We start from the raw sequence: 21,562 nt of genomic DNA on the forward strand, positions 1-21,562 counted from the left end.
ACAGAGGACTTGATGGAACTACACAAGAACTCATAGAAGAAATTCTGACAGACACAAAAGCAAAGGTGAGATTCAGAGAGCAGAAGAATTTGAGATCAAGACTGGTGTTAAACAGGGAGATAGATTGTCACCATTGTTGTTCAATATAGCTCTGGACGAAGTGATCAGGCAGTAGAGAGCAATAAACGAGGAAATGGGAATGCCATAGATCCATGTGGGCGACAAAAAGGACAACAGGGCTCAAGTGGACTGCCTAGCCTTTGCAGATGACATAGCAATAGTAAGAGAGACGGAAGAAGACGCAAAGACACAATTCGACAACTTAAGTAAGGTAGCCAGGAAGGTGGGACTGAGGATCGCCTATAGCAAGACAATGACATTGCCGGCCGGAGTGGCCGAGCGGTTCTAGGCGCTACAGTCTGGAACCGCGCGACCGCTACGGTCGCAGGTTCGAATGCTGCCTCGGGCATGGATGTGTGCGATGTCGTTAGGTTAGTTAGGTTCAAGTAGTTCTAATTTCTAGGGGACTGATGAACTCAGAAGTTAAGTCCCATAGTGCTCAGAGCCATTTGAACCGTTTGAACAAAGACATTAAATACCACTGCAGACTTGGAAACACCGGAAGGCACCAATGGTGGACAAATTTAAATATCTGGGAGAATTTATAACAGGAAGGAACAGGAGCAAGGAGGGAATAACACAGAGGATAAAGAAGATGAGGTCAGCCTTCTGCATGACGAGAGACATATACAATAAAAAGAATATATCCACAGAGGCAAAGATACGCCACTACAAGGCAACGGTAAGGATTGCAGTATTATATGCTGCTGAGACGATAACACTAGGAAGAAATGGGGCAGAACAACTAGAGAAAGAAGGGAGAAAAATACTGAGAAAAATACTAGGTCCCAAAAGAAGTGGATGCGGAGACCCAGGGAAGAGTTGTACCGGAACATGAGAATAATGTCTGGGGAAAGGGCAAGGTTTTCTGGACATGTAGTTAGGATGAGTATGGACAGAATGGCGAAGAGAGTGTGGGAAACAACAGGGAGCACAAGGGGAAAGACAGGAACCAAGTGGGTTGTTGAACTTCGGAAGGACTGGTTGGAATTGGGGATCAAGGTCGTAGGAAAGGAAAATTGGAGGAACAAATATACACAGACCAATATGCCGGAGATCAGTGACAGAGAAGAATACAGGAAAAGATTAGAGTGTTACCAGTGGAGCCGACAGGAGAAACGGAAACTGAAGATCACGGAAGAAGAGCGGGAGAGAAGAAGAGAAAGAATGAAGAGGTTCTGGGAGAAGAAGAGGAAAATGCAGTCCACGAAGGGGCTACCCGTGGTCCTACAGAGGCCGTAACGCAAGAAGAAGATGAAGAAGAAGAAGAAGATAGTGGAGGACGTCAAGTCGTACATCCATTAATTAAGAATGGATGAGCATATATTTCTGTATGTGCTCGGTGACGTGATTCCTCATATCTCAATGCACAATACTCACTTAAGAACTGCTATATCTGCAGAAGACAGGCTCACTGTAACACTCCGATTCCTTGCTGCAGGAGAGAGTTAGGTTAGATTAGGTCAGGTTAGGTCAGGTCAGGTCTCCAATCTTCGTAATCTATTTTTGCATTCAGGGCGCCTCACGTTGTAAAGCGCATCATCAGCTTCGTAAATCTCTATTAATTTTGTGGTTGTCGGTACACACCAATTGTATTTACTGGCAACGTTTATAAAAACAATACAGATGACATAACGCTGCAGCGATGCTAGCGCCCCACGTGATAATACGTCACATTGCACTGAACAGAAGACAAGCGACTTCTTTGACCAAATCTACAGTGAGGCTCTAGATTTGATCAAATATTTGACGCCATTTGACAAAGTTCCCTATTACACCATCAAATGTCTTTGACAAAGATATTGGACAAAGAAATTTGATAGTGTAAAACCGGTCTAAGGCAGTCGCATTGAACGGAAATTATGTTGAAAAATAGGATTTAGTAGTCAATACAGTCGGGAATAATATGGTGTATTGAAATCCTGAAGAAAACCAACTTGCTGTCAAAAAATAAAATAAAAACATATGTTGCGTCACTTATTGAACGCCCCTCGTCCAACGAACCTGTCTAAAACTGAGTTACCGGTAGTTCATACTTCGTCCGATGGTCGAAAAGTATCAAAATAAAACAATGTAATGCAACTGTAAGAAAGACATTTTGGAAGCGAATGCATGTAGCGCTTCGTTTTGATTTTAGCGAAGTCGCTGAAAATCTTGAAAACTATAAATTTGTAATCGCCATTGCGTGTGTCAGTTACTTCATTTCCTATACACATTCATTTCGTTCCACAGAGACCCTCAGAAAACACCCACCGGGAGCTGGCACTGACCGGAGATGTGCACGCGACTTCCAGCTTCCTGATGGTGGACCTCTTATTGAGAAAGGAACGCCTGTTTTCGTCCCGATTTACGCCCTGCACCACGACCCCAAGTACTACCCAGAACCACAACGCTTCGACCCCGAGAGGTTCTCAGAAGAGCAGAAAGCGGCGAGACACCCATATGTGTACATGCCGTTTGGTGAAGGTCCTCGGAACTGTATAGGTAAGTCCTCAGACTCTTACTATGAGTACAGTAGACAAGGCATACGAAAAATTTACGATAGTTTGTTTGCAACATATTTGAAGCGACGCATTTCTTTATTAACAACGGCTTCATGTAAGATAGTTGTTTGATAACCGATGTCGGTTACGTTTTCTTAGACAACTGGGTTTCGTTTTGTAATAATCGTGATTTTGAAGCTGCTTCTTTCCCTCTATGTATGTTTCCTTTGGAAAATAACCGCCGGTTCTAGGCGCTTCACTCCGGAACCACGCGGCTGCTACGGTCGCAGGTTCGAATCCTGCCTCGGGCATGGATGTGTGTGATGTCCTTCGGTTAGTTAGGTTTAAGTAGTTCTAAGTCTAGGGGACTGATGACTTCAGATGTTAAGTCCAATAGTGCCTATAGCCATTTGAACCAGTTTTTTGAAATAACCTTAGCGTGATTAGTTATACACGAGACTACTGGAAATCAAAATGTGGCTCATACGACTGGACTAATTTTTGTCTCTCAGGTATGCGGCTGGGTCTTCTTCAGGCTAAGATCGGTCTGGCGTACATGATGTCCAAATACGAAGTTCGCCGATGTGAAGAAACCAAGGTGCCTCTTCAGTACAGTGCATGGTCCGCGGTTCTGATGTCTACTACTGGTATACAGCTGAAACTAGTCCAGAGGAAGTAATCAAAGATATCTCAGTGGTTACTCTCAACCGTCTTTCGCATTGTTTGTTTGTCTGTGTAACTTTTTATACTATTTGTTTTGTAAATATCACCTTTGTGGTTGGAAATGGTGAGGCCACAATAAATTATTTCATTCCAGCTACAAAATGTTGTTTGTAGTAATTTTTTTATTCACCTGTTGCATAGCTCGTCAACGTTTCATGCAATTCAAGGTGGATTCAGAACCTTCAATCACTCTTTGATACTTAAAGTCTTCGGAAAAAATGAAGTGCAGCTACCATTTATGCGACATTGTTGGGCGACTGTACGTATTCGAGGTAAAATGTCGTGTGGCTAGGGCCTCCCGTCGGGTAGACCGTTCGCCTGGTGCAGGTCTTTCGATTTGACGCCACTTCGGCGACCTGCGCGTCGATGGGGATGAAATGATGATGATTAGGACAACACAACACCCAGTCCCTGAGCGGAGAAAATCTCCGACGCAGCCGGGAATCGAACCCGGGCCCTTAGGATTGACAGTGTGTCACGCTGACCACTCAGCTACCAGGGCGGACACGTATTCGAGGTGACCACCATCAACAACGAAATAATGCCATTGTCGCCCTCTTACAAAACTGCCGTTGTGACTGGTACGATTGCTCTTCTCGACCATTTGAAGAGTATTTTTAGCTTCTTTCAATAATCTTCCCCCTTCGGCATTTCACACTGAAGGAGACTAAAAGGTGTTAGATGCTGAGACGATGCTGTGTACACAACTGTACGTCTCCGTCGTATCTGTTTTGTTTCTAGAGTGTTATTCAATTACTCTCTGGCATCATGAGAGTATTGAAGTAGAACAGCATATTGTAGTACCAGTGTTTAAAATCTCTTACCACAATGCAGCAGTTGAATTTCTTTAACAAGCTAGCCAGTATAGATATTTTTCGTAGAAGAACATATATGCAATAAAATAAAGAGTGGAGCAATTAATTAAATCTCAACAAAATAAAGTCAATGAAAAGAAAAAGAAAATGGTTGCAATGGCGCACAGGAGGGCTACGTGAGATAAAACTGAACACATTCTACATAAAAATAGCGTGCGATTGGCTTTTAAGGTAACGAGTAATCTAAAATTAAAATTATAACGTAACATTACAATTAGGACACAAGAGTTCGCAGCAATTGGAGTGGTGTCAAGACAGCAAGAAAGAGTACAAAGTACAAACTGGTGGATCTCTCGATGTTCGTATCAAAAACAAAAAAATCAGCTGTGGGGCACCACAGTAATAAGAAAAACATCAGTATTATTAACAGAATGAAACTTTTAAAATCCTGCAGAGAAATGCTACAGGAAAACGTAGGGAATCCTTTGATGTATTAGAAACTTACGTCGCTAAACGAAAAGACCCGGATAAATCGGTAAATTGCCGCAGTGGGTCTGCACGGAATGCGTATTTCAATAGTTTTGCCGGCTTTTTGTAAACACTTTTACACCATCTTCCATGTGAAGCTGCTTGTAAGTACCGCGAATACGCGATGGGTCGAGTTTGCCCGTTGTTTGCTGTCTGCCCGTGACGTCCGAATGAGAGCTCTGTCAATGAGGATACGAGCGAGTGCGTGGTGGGCAGACGATGGAGGTGAAAAGTGACCATAGGTGAAGTCGTACGTGGCTCGCTGATAACCTGCGATGCCACGTGTCTTACACGTGTGTCCTTCGATTCATATCGTCAGGGTGCTTTCCAGTGTTGGAATACTGTTTTCAAGACGTGTGGAAACGACTACAGTGTACCTGAGTTACGTATTTTCGGATACGTTACGCGCTCCGTATCTGTTCTGTTCGCACATCGGTCACATAGTAAATTGTATAGCTTTTACACCTGTGAGTGTAAATACGAGTTTTCACCTGACAAGGGCACCATACTCACTGGCACTCTTCTATTTCTCTTCAAATCTAAAGAATTTGTCGTTCAATGTTCGAACAATAATCTCGTCAAACAGTGCGACACAATTCTAAAATCAGTTTAACTCAAAAGACCGCCTTCGATTCTTAGAAGATTGCTGTGTTAATTACAACTCATATCGACGCTGTTAATATAGTCGACAGTAGCTTAGTACGTAGAGGCAAAATGTGATGATTGTGATGTTGCTAGTTTGTATCTCACTGGTAGCAATTTTGTTTTCAATTTTATTTAAATTTCACGTTTATTACTAAATGGAAATGCTGAAAAACGAATATGGAATCGTAACTTTCGAATAAAAATAACGTCTTTACATTTTTAATTACAGGCCATGTGAAGATAAATTAAAATTTCATGCAAACATGCGAAACATCTTATAGTTAAATGAAAAAATTATGTTCATCAATAATAGTGTTAAATCTTAAAAATGAAAAAAGTGCTGTATTTTCTACACTATGTTTTGTATTTATGTACTAAGTTTAGATTTATCTTCAGCACTCAAATTATCATGTGAATAGTAATTAAGAATGAAAGTGTTATGTTTATTGAGAAATATGACTCAATATTTGATAATTAAATTTCATTTGTTAATAAATATATTATTTAAATAGTCATACAAGTAAAAAGGAAGTTGTTAGTGAAGAAAATAGAATCAGTGACTTTACAGTTCAAGACTTTTACAGTGGACTTTAAACTACCAGCAGCTATCTTAATAAAATAGAAGTATTTTGTCCTTAATAGCATTCAGAAATCTCTTAATTCTCAAAGACGATTGTTTGGAAAGTGCTCACGACTTCAGGATACTGATACTTAGGTACTCATCTTCAGATACTCCAAGTACAAAAAAAAAAATAAAAAAGGAGAGGGCCACTGCATAACATCCCGTTGTGAGACCTATATCTTCGAATGCAGCTTATCTAAAGGGTCAGATTACCTCAACGTTGTCCTTCCTTCTCTCCCTCACCTCACCATCAAGCTTACCCTTCAACGTCCACCCCCCTATTCTCAGTTCCTCATCCTCCTCCCACTCCTCCCACAACTTCCCCACTACCTCTTTCCGCTATCCCTCCACTCTATGAGTGCCTATGCTTTTTACTTAATTTAAACAATTTAGGTGTGCAGCTGCTGCTCCGAGATAAAGATTCAGAGTTATGTTCCCTATTATTTTTTGTTTACACTACTGTCCATTAAAATTTCTACGCCAAGAAGAAATGCAGATGATAAACGGGTATTTATTGGGCAAATATGTTATACTAGAACTGACATGTGATTACATTTTCACGCAATTTGGGTGCATAGATCCTGAGAAATCAGTACCCAGAAAAATCACCTCTGGCCGTAATAACGGCCTTGATACGCCTGGGCATTCAGTCAAACAGAGCTTGGACGGCGTGTACAAGCACAGCTGCCCGTGCAGCTTCAACACGATACCACAGTTCATCAAGAGTAGTGACTGGCGTATTGTGACGAGCCAGTTGCTCGGCCACCATTGATGAGACGTTTTCCATTGGTGAGAGATCTGGAGAATGTGCTGGCCGGGGCAGCAGTCGAACATTTTCTGTACCAAGAAAGGCCCGCACAGGACCTGCAACATGCGGTCGTGCATTATCCTGCTGAAATGTAGGGTTTCACAGGGATCGAATGAAGGGTACACGGGTCGTAACATATCTGAAACGTAACGCCCACTGTTCAAGGTGCCGTCAATGCGAACAAGAGGTGACCGAGACTTGTAACCAATGGCACCCCATACCATCACGCCGGGTGATACGCCAGTATGGCGCTGCCCAATACACGCTTCCAATGTGCGTTCACCGCGATGTCGCCAAACACCGATGCGACCATCATGATGCTGTAAACACAACCTGGATTCATCCGAAAAAATGACGTTTTGCCATTCGTGCACCCAGGTTCGTCGTTGAGTACACCATCGCAGGCGCTCCTGTCTGTGAGGCAGCATCAAGGGTAACCGCAGCCATGGTCTCCGAAGTGATAGTCCATGCTGCAACAAACTTCGTCGAACTGTTCGTGCAGATGGTTGTTGTCTTGCAGTCGTCCCCATCTGTTGACTCAGGGATCGAGACGTGGCTGCACGATCCGTTACAGTCATGCGGATAAGATGCATGTCATCTCGACTACTAGCGATACGAGGCCGTTGGGATCGAGCACGGCGTTCCGTATTACCCTCCTGAAGCCACCGATTCCATATTCTGCTAACTGTCATTAGATTTCGACCAACGCGAGCAGCAATGTCGCGATACGATAAACCGCAATCGCGATAGGCTACAATCCAACCTTTATCAAAGTCGGAAATGTGATGGTACGCATTTCTTTTCCTTACACGAGGTATCACAACAACGTTTCACCAGGCAACGCCGGTCAACTGCTGTTTGTGTATGAGAAATCGGTTGGAAACGTTCCTCATGTCAGCACGTTGTAGGTGTCGCCACCGGCGCCAACCTTGTGTGAATGCTCTGAAAAGCTAATCATTTGCATATCACAGCACCTTCTTCCTGTCGTGTTATATTTCGCGTCTGTGATATGTCATCTTCGTGATGTAGCAATTTTAATGGCCAGTAGTGTATTTACACAATTGTGCTGGAGCAGAGCATCGTGATCATTGAAGCAAGTAGTATCTGCCACAGCTATACAGTGCACTCACGAGCCTGGAGCTTCCAATTGAAAGGAAGCCTCTGATCATGACGTACAGAATTCCCGTTAAATACTCCACAACCCTTCTCCTACTTCGGCTGAACAGGAAACGGTACTGATCGATCGCCACATCATCCTCAGCCCATTGGCGTCACTGGATGCGGATACGGAGGGACGTGTGGTCAGCATACCACTCTCCCGGCTATTGTCAGCTTCGCGACTGGAGCCTCTTCTCCTCAATCAAGCAGCTCCTCAATTTGCCTCACAAAAGTTGAGTGCATCCCGGTTGCCAACAGCGCTCGACAGACCGGACAGTCACCCATCCAAGTGCTAACCAAGGCCGATAGCGCTTAAGTTCGGCGATCTGACGGGAACCGCTTTTACTACTCCGGAAGGCCGTTTTCAAGTGCTCGCAGGCGGCCGAAGTGGCCGAGCGGTTAAAGGCGCTACAGTCTGGAACCGCACGACCGCTACGGTCGCAGGTTCGAATCCTGCCTCGGGCATGGATGTGTGTGATATCCTTCTGTTAGTTAGGTTTAAGTAGTTCTAAGTTCTAGGGGACTTATGACCACAGCAGTTGAGTCCCATAGTGCTCAGAGCCATTTGAACCAAGTGCTCGCAAATACCCCCTGATAATTTCGCTTGCTGATGGACGCACACAATTTGAAAAATCTTACATCTGTGGCACACTAATAATTAATTCCAGTTACGTGCACGAATTTCACAAGCTGCTGCATGCGCAACAGTTATACAGAACGGCGTCTGCCAGCGTCAATTCAGGTATGGCATCGTCGCACAAAGTTCTGTCGTACTCGTTCTGATATCCCCAGTGTCGTTTGAACAGTGTCGCAGTCAGTGAGAATTCTTGCCAGGAGATCCTCTTCGGTTTTGAGAGGCGTCTCGTACACAAGACCTTTCACACAAGGCGAAGAAATCCACTACTGTGCGATAATCTAACTGTCGACAAATTAATGGAAACAGTAACTACAGTAAAATACCTAGGAGAAATCACAGAAAACAAAATTAATGGATAGCAGATACCAGGCCGAGATTCATTGGACAAGTCTTAAGGAAAGGTAACTCCACGAAAGAAGATCCTTACAAAACTCTTGTTCCATCGATTATTGAATATGGTTAATTAATCTGGGACCCTTGCCGGGTTTGATTAATGAAAGAGATAGACAAGATCCAAGAAGAGTGACGCGTTGCGCCACAGGATCGCTCAGTCGGCGCGAGAGAGTTGTGTAGATACTCAACAAACCACAATGGCAGAGGCTACAAGAGAGACGTTATGTATCACGGTGAGGTTTACTATGGAGATTCCGAGAGATTGTGTTCTGGGAAATGCCGGGGAACATGTTACTTCTGCTGTGTCGTTCAAACAAGACACAGCCAGGGCAAAAGCACCACAGGTGCAGAGGTGCGAGCTGGCGCCAGTACCACAGAGACTCGCCACTTGCGTGAGTTCCACCAGCGCCAGGGGCGGCGCTGAGGATGAAGATATCGACTTTGCATCGGCCAGTTGCCGCCTGAGTACAATCCGCCAATGACCGGACGACAAAGGGCAGAAACCGACTCAGAAGATAGAAGAGCAGATCTCGACCACATGGTTATAGACCATCGTCCAGGGCTGACATAGACAGGGAATGTCGTTTAGTGAACTCTTAGAAGTGAACAGACAGTTGTTGTAAATTGCATTTTCTATGTACTGTGAAGTGTACCTTCGATTATTTGCGCTTATCCAGGGCTTTTTTGTGTTATATTATAAACAGAGTTGCAGACTACTTCATTCAACAAGTCACAAAGAAAAATAAACCTTGCAACTCATTTGTGTGACTCTGTTAGTAATTTGTCAGAGTTTTGTAGAACCTTCGTTTTCCTATCCTGTTGCCCGACTCTGGGGCATAGCTGTGTGACGGTGTGAGGGACAAGTTGTCTTAGTGGTGTACTACACCAAAAGCCGTTTCACAAACTCACCGACTCGGCCTACGGAAACAACAGTGGCAACTCTGCCTCGACAGTAGTAACGCCAAGGCCCTTAAAAAACTGGCGACGAGCGTTTACAAAAAAGTGTGATGAGATCAATTGAACGTGTTCGCCATGAATCTGGACCTTCTGTTCCCATCCACTTTTCAGGGATTGTCTTATCCACATGTAGTTTAAAGTGAGGTGGAGCTCCATCACGTTGGAACGACATTTGTTTATGAATAACAAAAGGGATATGTTACAGGTACCTGGATACCCTACAGTTTTATCAACCAGTCTTATCAGCAACAGTAGTGGTACGTGTGTACCATTATCAGAGATATCACAAAAATTTTCGCTTAGAATGTCCAACTCGGTCGTTTCTGCACGAGGGTCCCATACCTCGTGTTGTTAGTCTGTTTATCACGCTTCTCCATCATCCCTGAAAGTTTGCAACGTCATAACGGAATCAACAACATTATATATACAGTATATAAATTGTATGATAAGCAGGTCAGAGTATTCCATATACGTTACACACACACATTTATAACACATATATTCACTAATTAAAGTTGAAACAAATGAGCCCTCGGTCACAATTTTTAGTCTTATTAACCAGGTTTCAACACTTCTAAGAATACCTTCATCAGAATTTAAATATTTAAAGTTACCTATAACATAATTACAAATTTATGGGAAAAGAATTTTTTTATATAAAAGTCTAAGTAACAATACAAGACAGTGACAGTACTTACAAGTCATGTATAAAATAATTAACGGGCCAGAAGGGTTTTAGTCACAATTTTTTTTAAGATGAATGCATGAAGGCGAGCCACTATGGGCTGCTCATATCTGTAAACCCACAGGTAGCAACGGACTAAGGTTCCCGCGTTAACAAGTGCGGGCAGGTGAACATGACACCAAGAGCCCCATCTGGTAGCCGTAAATATAAGTAATATAGACTGCCGAATTTTAAATTAACAGTATTTAGTACTTGAAATCACAGGCAAAGTTTATATGACAACAGCAGACATGGTAATATTTTGTTTATGTAAAAGCATAGAAATACAGTTTGAAAAAAGAAAACTGATTAACAGTACAAAAAGTAGTAGTACTTACACGTCACGTATAAAATAAATATAAAGCGAAACAGCACTATTCACAATTTAAAGTAAAATGTGTGGAAGGCGAGCCACTGCGGGATGCTCGCATATGTCGTGCTTCAGACTGAGGCGCCCGCGTTAACAACTGCGGGCAGGTGAACATTGCACCGAGAGTGCAATCTAGTAGTCCCAAATACAACCTGGCTACTTGACTTTCAAATATAGGCAGACGAATATTATGATGAACATTATTCAGTACATTATGTGAAACGCAAAATTTTTTTTCAACAGCTATAGAGAAAGTGGCAGTTTGTCTACCTCAGAGCTTAGAAGTACAGTTTGAAGTATGAAAACGTCACTATAGAAAATACAAAAAAGGCTGAATAACACAGCCTGTAGAAAACGAGCTAACATGAATACAGCCAATAAACCACTCAATAAGGGAAAAATTATGAGTTGACTTTGATGCCAAAAACACATTTCGGTAACTGCACGAGGAGACCTGAAATTAAATGGCAAGTAACGGCTTCATACCGTTGAAGAAATTTTTATTACGCAACTGCAGCTGCTCATTGAGAATGAGGCTATCGTTTCGAGAAAGATGTTTAAAAATCTCTAATTCTTCAAGAATATCTAATCTACGCCCTTTCTTCTTGGTGTGCAAAATGTTGATATCGTATAGCTTTAGGCGCGTGACCTGTAATCAGAAGATGATAGGCAAAAGACGAATTTTGAGTGCTAATCCAATTTTTTCTTAAAAGGTCTTAAAACCAGATATAAAGAGATTACTGGAGAATGCAGATATGCCGGGTAGTCTTCCTTTGTCGAGTTTTGCCGTACTATCCAGGCAACTCACATGACAAAGCCCCCTTCCTAGTCGCAAGTTGAAAGTTTGTGTCATCAAGAACTGCATCTAGGATGATGCATATGTCGCCTCGATACATTGTTTCAACAAGTTTCTCGACTGATGCCTACATAAAACGTAAAAAAATCGAGGAAGCGCAGCGCAATTCTATGTGTCATTCGTTTGAAGAATGATATATATTTATCGACGCTCTCAGACAGGACGATGACCTGATCGTTCTTCTAACCGCAATCAGCCAAGTTCTCAACAAGAAAGTGATCATTATACCTCCTCAAATTACTTCAGCTGGCATGCACTGTGAGCCGCAATGCGGAATATACCCACTAGGTGGCAATATTCCTTATGGGGAGTTTCGGCTTTCCAGTCTCACGCCAACCCACAAATATGGCAGCCAACAGCCTTCTTGTACAAATCATCCTTCTTCTCCTTTGTTTAATTCGTTCATGGGGATAATATTGCTTTAAAGCTTACCGACCTCCCATGTAAGTTACTTGAGCTCATTGAGCAACCAATTCCCAGGATTATCCCTCACGTATGATTTATTATGACTGAGGCTGGAATAAAAGTTTCATACCACCCGTTACGCGGCCACATATGGTACATGTTTCTGCGTGAAGATCATATGTGAGGCAGTGGGATCACCTCCACAGCGTGCCACAGGGGCGAGGAGGCCCTCAAAGTCAGCATATACTAGAAATGGACATCGCTCCTGGCGGTGGCTCTTATTAACTTTAAGAATTTGTTTTCCTTTGTTGGCATTGTAACACATACCGGTTTACTGGCTGAGCAATCAACTTGATGTTTTGTTAACTGCTCACATGAAGAAAAAGATCTGAGTCACTTGTAGCAAACATGCTGTTTATGCCCATGTTTACTCAACTGGGAGGAAAAGAGCCGGGTCATATCCTTGCCATACAGGTAGTGTTGGTTTTCATTGTCATCTGAGAATGTTAATATACAGCTTGCACTGACATGAAAAACTTCTAACGTCCTTATATCAACCTGCCGGATTATCCATCCTTACAAACGAGATTCGCTGAATAAATGGAAGCGTCCAACACCTTTGTAGTTGATTTTACCATTGCCAACTGGCTTCATCTACTTCAAGCCAAATACGTTAACCGAAATGCCCTCATTCTGCCTATCGAATCTGGGTATGTCCTGACATTTAACGGGGAATTCAATACCCTCAACGTTGTAACATACATTACTATCATGAACGTTGTATTTGTCTGGACAGGCCGAATGAATCTTATAACTTTTCCCACAAGCTAGGATTGATCACGCGAAACAGGCGTTGCCTGTTTTATTCTTGACATTAATACTCGCCTGTTTGGCTGCTGTATCTTTCGGTAGCTCGATATAGCTGGACCTTCCATTTCTTGGGACATGGTGATGTGAATGGATGTCTATATGTAAAATACAACTGATTGCTTTACCAGATCCTCTACCAGTCATCTCCGAAAGCGTGGTAAAAACAGGACTCAAGGTGAGGTCGTGGAACTACTCAGCGATAGAGGTGCTCCATGATATCACACCGTTTTCCCCCCAAGATATACTTTTCTCTTGGAGATCGGATTCTCTTTGTGAAGAGGTGATAGTTCGCAGCAAAATACACTGCTGTATTTCACGGAGAGATCTCGCGAATCCTTTGTGAGTTTAATGAGCTCTCTCTCTCCGTGACACGGCGGCGCACAAACACGAAACTTGTAACATCTTTACACCATCCTACCGGACTCTCGATCCTTACAAATGTGATGCGCTCGTCAAACGCATCCTCGATCACTACATAGTCTACTTCTGGCATGACGTTTGTAATCTGATGTCCTGTAACAGGACAGGGAATGAGGCTGCCACTAGCCATGTTACTATCACTATTACTACTACTAGAACTAACCGAAGGCAGCCGCAGCAGCGACGGCCGGCATCTCCGCAGCCTGGCTGTTCGTTCTGGTCGCTCTAGGTGGCCAATCGTCCGCACCATGCCCTGCGCCACTGCCACCACTATGGCCTTCGGTAAGTGATTGATGATGATTTGATTCTCTTCTCGATCTCCTTGAATGTATGAGTTGCTATCCGTTGCACTCCGTAACAAAATAAGTTCCTGTATAGCATTTATAATAATTTGATACATGTCCCCGAAGCACCCCATAAGCATTTTTAGAGGTAAGCAAGCAGTAAATCGGCGTTACCCTTCTCCTTTTCTGCCCACAGGCTCGTCTAGGAACCAGCCTGCATTTTCGAAACCATTCAAAACCGAGGATGATGATGGTGAAACAAATGTGGGCCGTGTTCTTTGGCATTTGTCACAATCAAGTGGCGTCCTATTTCTCCTTGAATTACTGCTACAACGAGTTGCTGACTTGTATGCATCAGTGGCAGCAGCAGCGCTTATCGATACTAGTACTGCTGTACCATCTTTGGTGTGACCGCTATATTTCCGTGTGAGGTGTGTGTGGCAGTCGGTCGGTTGGGACAGAGCAGCGAGGAAGTCGCCGTGGCGCGAGATCATGCTGGGGCCGTTGGCGGCGTGCACGCGCGGTCCGATTTGTGAGGGGCTAGCTGCAAAAGCTACAAATTCCGTCGACCACCGAACCTGGACATTGAAGTTGAGTGATCAGTTAACCTGTGATGAAACCTCAACTACTGTGACATCTCTTCGTTCATTGTGGGTTGTTGCTTCCTGGGCCATTCCCGCAAGTAGCAATGTATAGTGTGTTGGAGACGGCGAAATTTTGCAGCCGTCTGCCTGTATGGTGTTTAACTATTGAATTGGTTGGTACTTATTAGTGAAGTGCACCAGCGGTATCTTCGGCCTTGTGGCCAATAACGTTCCAGTTACCTGGCGTGGTCGTTATCATAGTTTTCCGACTGTGTTTTTCCTCACCTTGTTGATGCTGTCTGACACGACGTGTAGTTCAACAGCCTTTAGTTTTGTTCATATTTTTTAGTGGTTATTGTGTCTCGACTGTATTTAGATGCCAATTTTCATGACGTAGTGCTGCTGGTATATTCGTCATCGCTGATTTTTCCGTTGTTGCGCTGTTGGTCGAGTGGAAGGGAATTGATTAGGTTGTTGGTCTGTCCTTCAGCCGTCCCTGGGTCGGGTTGCCATCCGATTATTTAGTATTACGCTTCGCTGCCTGTCTCACGTAAACTTATATTGGTGTTACCTCCTCAGGCCGACCCTTGGAGTATTTCTGAGTACGACCTTCAGCCGTCTATTAATTTAGTCTGTTTTAATGTTAAAATAAGGCCTTCAGCCGCCTTTAATTAAAACCTTGAAGATTCTTTTTTCTCTGTGTGAAATTCTTCTTATCCAGGCCTTAAGACTTGAGCTGTTCTATGTTCAGTATGTTGCCTTCAGCCAAACTATACGTGAAATATTTTAAGATAAGGCCTTCAGCCATCTTAAATTAAAATTTGAAAGTCACATGTTTAAAACCTTTTAAAATTTTGTTCTCTATCTGAAATTCTTGTTATCCAGGCCTTAAGCCCTCAGTTCTTCTATCTCCAGTGTGTGGCCTTCAGCCGAGTTTTTATGTAAAATTCTGTAACTAAGGCCTTCAGCTGTGTGTATTCCTTAAGGCAATTTTAGTAACTTGTGATTGGGTCTTCAGCCATGTTGTTTTTCAATGCTTCTAAGTGCATGTGTGATTAAGTGTTTTAGGAAAATAAAGTTTGTATGTTTTATGCAACTGACAATAACTGATTATGGCCCCTTTCCACAACTATAACCTTATCCGCTCTGTCCGGCAAAACCAGATTTCACTCTGTTTAAAGGTTTATGCTATGCCCACATCATGTGGACGATCAATCTCTACCCTAGTAAGTTCATATCGCATTTCCTGGAATAGGAATGCCAAAGCATTAAGTGTAAGCTTTGATCCCATTGTATGACTACCATCCGTTTTCTTATATGATCCATTGAAATATATGAAACTCTTGGATGAAAGAGTCTTGGTGCTGGATAACAATCATAATTTTATCGTTCTTGTTAAATGTCGTTCAAGCATAAGGTTTATGTGAGAAGTATTCCTGGGGTATGGTTCGCTCATCATACGCTCAGCTAGTTACAGTATATGACATAGCTCCATTCAGTAATTCAAAACAGCCCTCCAAAGTTGTGCGTTCACTTAATGACTCAACAATTACAAATTTCAGAGAAAATCTTCAGCAGTTACACTGGGATGAGGTGTACAAGGAACCCGATGCTAATTCAAAATATAACTTATTTCATGATACACTTGTAAGAGAATTTGAAAACTGTTTCCCCAAGAAAGTAGTTAAATCTAATTATAAGAAACTATGCAAAAAACCTTGGCTTACTAAAGGAATAAAAATATCTTGTAACCACAAAATGGAATTGTATCTAACAACAAGAAAGAGTAATCACCAGAAGCAGCCAAATATTATAAAAACTACTGTGCTACATTAAGAAAGGTTATTAAAAAGTCCAGAAGCATGTGCATCATGTCTGAGATTAATACCTCTGATAACAAAATCAAAACAATTTGGAATATTATTACAAGGGAGACAGGACAACCAAGAGTACAGGATGACGTCATCACCATCAAAACGAATGGAAACTTGATAAACGACAAGCGAGAAGTCGAAAACATTTTGAATAATCATTTTTTAAATGTTGTAGAGAAAATAGGATCTAAATGTTCATTAGAAGAAGCAAGACAGTTAATGGAAGAGGCCTTACCGACACCATTTGACACAATTGAAATTCCACTCACCTCTCCATCTGAAATTAGGAAGATAATAAACTCTCTCAAGAATAAAAGCTCACATGGGATTGATGGCATTTCCAGCAGGATAATAAAAGCTTGTTCCCAAGAAATAAGTGGGATTCTTACCCACATATGTAATAGCTCTCTGAAGCAGGGTATTTTCCCAGACAGACTGAAGTATGCCATTGTTATACCACTGCATATCACTGATATCAACTGATATCAACAACTACCGCCCAATCTCTCTTCTGACTGCCTTATCCAAAATTCTTGAAAAAGTAATGTATTGTAGAGTAGCTTCACACCTTTGTAAAAATAAAGTTTTAACAAAATGTTAGTTTGGTTTCCAGAAGGGTTTTTTCAACGGAAAATTCTATATATACTTTAACTAATGAAATATTAAATGCTCTGAGTAACTGGAAGTCACCCGTTGGGATGTTTTGCGATCTATCAAAGGCTTTTGATTGTGTAAATCATGGAATACTTCTAGAGAAGCTCAAGTACTGTGGTATGAATGGGACAGTGCTCAAATGGTTTAAATCATACCTAACTGGAAGAGTGCAGAAAGTTGAAATAAGCAGTTCACATAAGATGCAAAACACTGGTGATTTCTCAAACTGGGGAACAGTAAAGAATGGGGTGCCGCAAGGTTCGGTCTTGGGTCCTCTGCTGTTCTTAATATATATTAATGACTTGCCATTCTATATTCACGAACATGCAAAGCTGGTACTTGTTGCCGATGATACAAGTATATCTATCACACCCGACAGACAAGAATTAACAGATGAAATTGTAAACGATGTTTTTCAGAAAATCATTAAGTGGTTCTCTGCAAATGGGCTCTCATAGCCCATAGTAAGTGGGTAATTTCCCAAACTCCACAAAAAGTATATATATATTATTGAGTGTCGTAATATTTTGTCTAATGTAATATCTTGTATAGACACCTTTTATTAACCTGACACGTTCCACATCATTACGAAGTGTCGTATTCATGATCTATGGAACAAGTACTAATCTAATCTATTTCACTGGCTGAGATGCATTGAGCGACGACGTCATTGCGAGGTTTCAAGCCTATTGGTATAGCGGAACTCGTAGCTCGCACGTGTTATCACCTTGCGCTTCTGTTGCGAAGTGCTGTGGAGTGTGGTGTGTGCGCTGATTTCATACCTTACGCTCATCCTGCGTTGGATGTAATCGTCCAATGATTTCCTCACCACGAAAGTCAGCAAGTAGGTTGCCCTGGTCCACAATACGCGGCTTCAGGTAGACAAATGTCTGAACTGTCACTGGAAGGTATATAGCGTTGGTAGGAGTCTCAAAAATCTTGTACCTTGTTCCAAGTGATGCGAAGAATCCGTAAGCTGAATGAATCACTCTGTCGTCGAGATATGTGTTCGTTGCAATGTTACACTCAACACGGACTGCACTGACAGGGAAAATATTCACTGTCTGATCAGATGTGTAAAATTTACTGGGTTCTATTTTCAAAACCTGTCCCTATTTGAAACCCAGTGGTGCGACTATTGAACCTTTCTCCTTAAAGCCAATCGATGCATTCACCGTCCTTATTTCAGATTCAAGTGTACTGATGTTTGCACGGATCTCAATCCCTTTCACAAACTGCTTTAAAACCTCGTTTAAAACGTAAATATCGTGTACATCATGTTCAATTTCCACAATTTCGTTTCTACCATTAATTTCCAGATGCAGTTCATTGTTAGCCCCTGTGATATTTGAGATGGTGTTGTATGTCTCAAGTTTAATCAGCGCAATACTCAATCCCCAATGTCTAATCAATTGGTACGAAGTAATTCGCACGTAGTACAGACGATCGTTCTTTTAAAGTCAGAGTGTACGGCACTGCGACTAAACATCAACTGGTGAATGCATTCTTAAATCCCGTCCTTACATATCACTCAGAAGGAACATGACGCATAGATGACCACACAGGAACGTTTTAAAGTCTTGGTAGCGTCGAAAATTGTAGAACACATGTCTTCTGCCCGTGAGGAATCGTTGTAATTCTTGCGTACGTTGCAGGTCGCCGAATGAGTCGAAATACACTCCTGGAAATTGAAATAAGAACACCGTGAATTCATTGTCCCAGGAAGGGGAAACCTTATTGACACATTCCTGGGGTCAGATACATCACATGATCACACTGACAGAACCACAGGCACATAGACACAGGCAACAGAGCATGCACAATGTCGGCACTAGTACAGTGTATATCCACCTTTCGCAGCAATGCAGGCTGCTATTCTCCCATGGAGACGATCGTAGAGATGCTGGATGGAGTCCTGTGGAACGGCTTGCCATGCCATTTCCACCTGGCGCCTCAGTTGGACCAGCGTTCGTGCTGGACGTGCAGACCGCGTGAGACGACGCTTCATCCAGTCCCAAACATGCTCAATGGGGGACAGATCCGGAGATCTTGCTGGCCAGGGTAGTTGACTTACACCTTCTAGAGCACGTTGGGTGGCACGGGATACATGCGGACGTGCATTGTCCTGTTGGAACAGCAAGTTCCCTTTCCGGTCTAGGAATGGTAGAACGATGGGTTCAATGACGGTTTGGATGTACCGTGCACTATTCAGTGTCCCCTCGATGATCACCAGTGGTGTACGGCCAGTGTAGGAGATCGCTCCCCACACCATGATGCCGGGTGTTGGCCCTGTGTGCCTCGGTCGTATGCAGTCCTGATTGTGGCGCTCACCTGCACGGCGCCAAACACGCATACGACCATCATTGGCACCAAGGCAGAAGCGACTCTCATCGCTGAAGACGACACGTCTCCATTCGTCCCTCCATTCACGCCTGTCGCGACACCACTGGAGGCGGGCTGCACGATGTTGGGGCGTGAGCGGAAGACGGCCTAACGGTGTGCGGGACCGTAGCCCAGCTTCATGGAGACGGTTGCGAATGGTCCTCGCCGATACCCGAGGAGCAACAGTGTCCCTAATTTGCTGGGAAGTGGCGGTGCGGTCCCCTACGGCACTGCGTAGGATCCTACGGTCTTGGCGTGCATCCGTGTGTCGCTGCGGTCCGGTCCCAGGTCGACGGGCACGTGCACCTTCCGCCGACCACTGGCGACAACATCGATGTACTGTGGAGACCTCACGCCCCACGTGTTGAGCAATTCGGCGGTACGTCCACCCGGCCTCCCGCATGCCCACTATACGCCCTCGCTCAAAGTCCGTCAACTGCACATACGGTTCACGTCCACGCTGTCGCGGCATGCTACCAGTGTTAAAGACTGCGATGGAGCTCCGTATGCCACGGCAAACTGGCTGACACTGACGGCGGCGGTGCACAAATGCTGCGCAGCTAGCGCCATTCGACGGCCAACACCGCGGTTCCTGGTGTGTCCGCTGTGCCGTGCGTGTGATCATTGCTTGTACAGCCCTCTCGCAGTGTCCGGAGCAAGTATGGTGGGTCTGACACACCGGTGTCAATGTGTTCTTTTTTCCATTTCCAGGAGTGTAGCAGACGTTATTTGTATTTCTTTTTGTAACATATGCTACCCAGTGAGTTACAGGCCCTCCTGCTACATCTATACTCGAAATTCCGCATGTTCTTGATTTTTAGATAGTCTTCGGTAATGTAATCCGCATAAATCTCGGAATACTGAATTTCTTCTTAACAGACTTAAGCAGATCCGTATTTGTAAGCGCCCTCTCAGATACAATTGTTAGTAGGCTTTTTTGTTTATAAAAGGACCTAGGCAGTCCTGGCAATAGCCGTAGCATCCCCAACTAGTGAACCCATCGTCGAGAGATCGGCTAGGGCAGGAATGAGGAAAGGAATCATTCCACCAGGCGTCTTGGGTGTTTGTAGAACCTGGGTGGTTTAATAGATCTCCTTTTTCTCGTTCCTTTCTTCATCAGGGCGCTTTGAACTGCATACATCTCTGTCAGGACCCTTTTATTTGATTATTAATGGGACGTTTCATTTTGCTTAGAAGAAGGAAAATAGGCCATTACTTGTAAATTTTAATAAGTAAGCAAGCAAAATCAATTTTTACCCAAAAATGCAATTATATGCACTTTATAACTGTACCAGTAACCTTGTAAAAGTGAGAACGGTAAAGATTATATCTGACGCAAGCATTTGGACTATTCACAAACTGAATGCATTTTGCATAAAAATCTGGGTGGTGTCTATGACATGTCGTAATTCTGATATAGCGATCATTTGATATCATGGGAATGACATCACTAAGTCGCTAAAATAAATTGATGGAGGTGATGGGGCACTTGGCGCCTGGACAGTCGTGTGGGCGGTTGTTGTTATGAGAGTCATGGCAGACGCTTTAACGGACAATAGTTGTGCCGCTGTTTACAAGAAGGCTCCTTACTGAATTTCCCTAGTGTTAAGGTGGCAGCAATGACTCGCTGAGACGGCACGATGCTTCAGGTGATCAGTCTCGTAATACTGTTTATGTAGGGAATACTAAAAACAAAGATAAGCATTATTAGAAGTTTTTTCGTTATTTATGAAGTTAAAAGACAACTCAGTCAACATATGACGCCGTGGAGCTCCAACTCTGGATAACAAAGGACTGCAAGATAAGTATATCGACGGAACTTGTGGGTTTGGAACTCTATATTACACTACTGGCCATTAAAATTGCTGCACCAAGAAGAAATACAGATGATAAACGGGTATTCATTGGACAAATATATTATACTAGAACTGACATGTGATTACATTTTCACGCAATTCGGGTGCATAGATCCTGAGAAATCAGTACCCAGGACAACCACCTCTGGCAGTAATAACGGCCTTGATACGCCTGGGCATTGAGTCAAACAGAGCTTGGGTGGCGTGTACAGGTACAGCTGCCCATGTAGCTTCAACACGATACTACAGTTCATCAAGAGTAGTGACTGGCGTATTGTGACGAGCCAGTTGCTCGGCCACCATTGGCCACACGTTTTCAATTGGTGAGAGATCTGGAGAATGTGCTGGTCAGGGCAGCAGTCGAACATTTTCTGTATCCAGAAAGGCCCGTACA

General features: G+C 43.3%; 1 protein-coding gene across 1 annotated transcript in view; it reads left to right on the forward strand.

The window, feature by feature from the left end:
* The window catches only part of LOC126191068 (cytochrome P450 6k1-like), a 59,041-nt gene extending 55,650 nt beyond the window's left edge, over nucleotides 1-3,391 (forward strand). The window contains exons 7-8 of the mRNA XM_049931787.1: nucleotides 2,353-2,604; nucleotides 3,116-3,391. Of these exons, the coding sequence (XP_049787744.1) occupies nucleotides 2,353-2,604; nucleotides 3,116-3,282 (419 nt within the window). The 3' untranslated portion in view covers nucleotides 3,283-3,391. The remainder of the gene's footprint in view (nucleotides 1-2,352; nucleotides 2,605-3,115) is intronic.
* The last annotated feature ends 18,171 nt before the right edge of the window (nucleotides 3,392-21,562 follow it).

The sequence above is a fragment of the Schistocerca cancellata genome, chromosome 6 (assembly GCF_023864275.1).
Source record: "Schistocerca cancellata isolate TAMUIC-IGC-003103 chromosome 6, iqSchCanc2.1, whole genome shotgun sequence".
Lineage (NCBI taxonomy): Eukaryota > Metazoa > Arthropoda > Insecta > Orthoptera > Acrididae > Schistocerca > Schistocerca cancellata.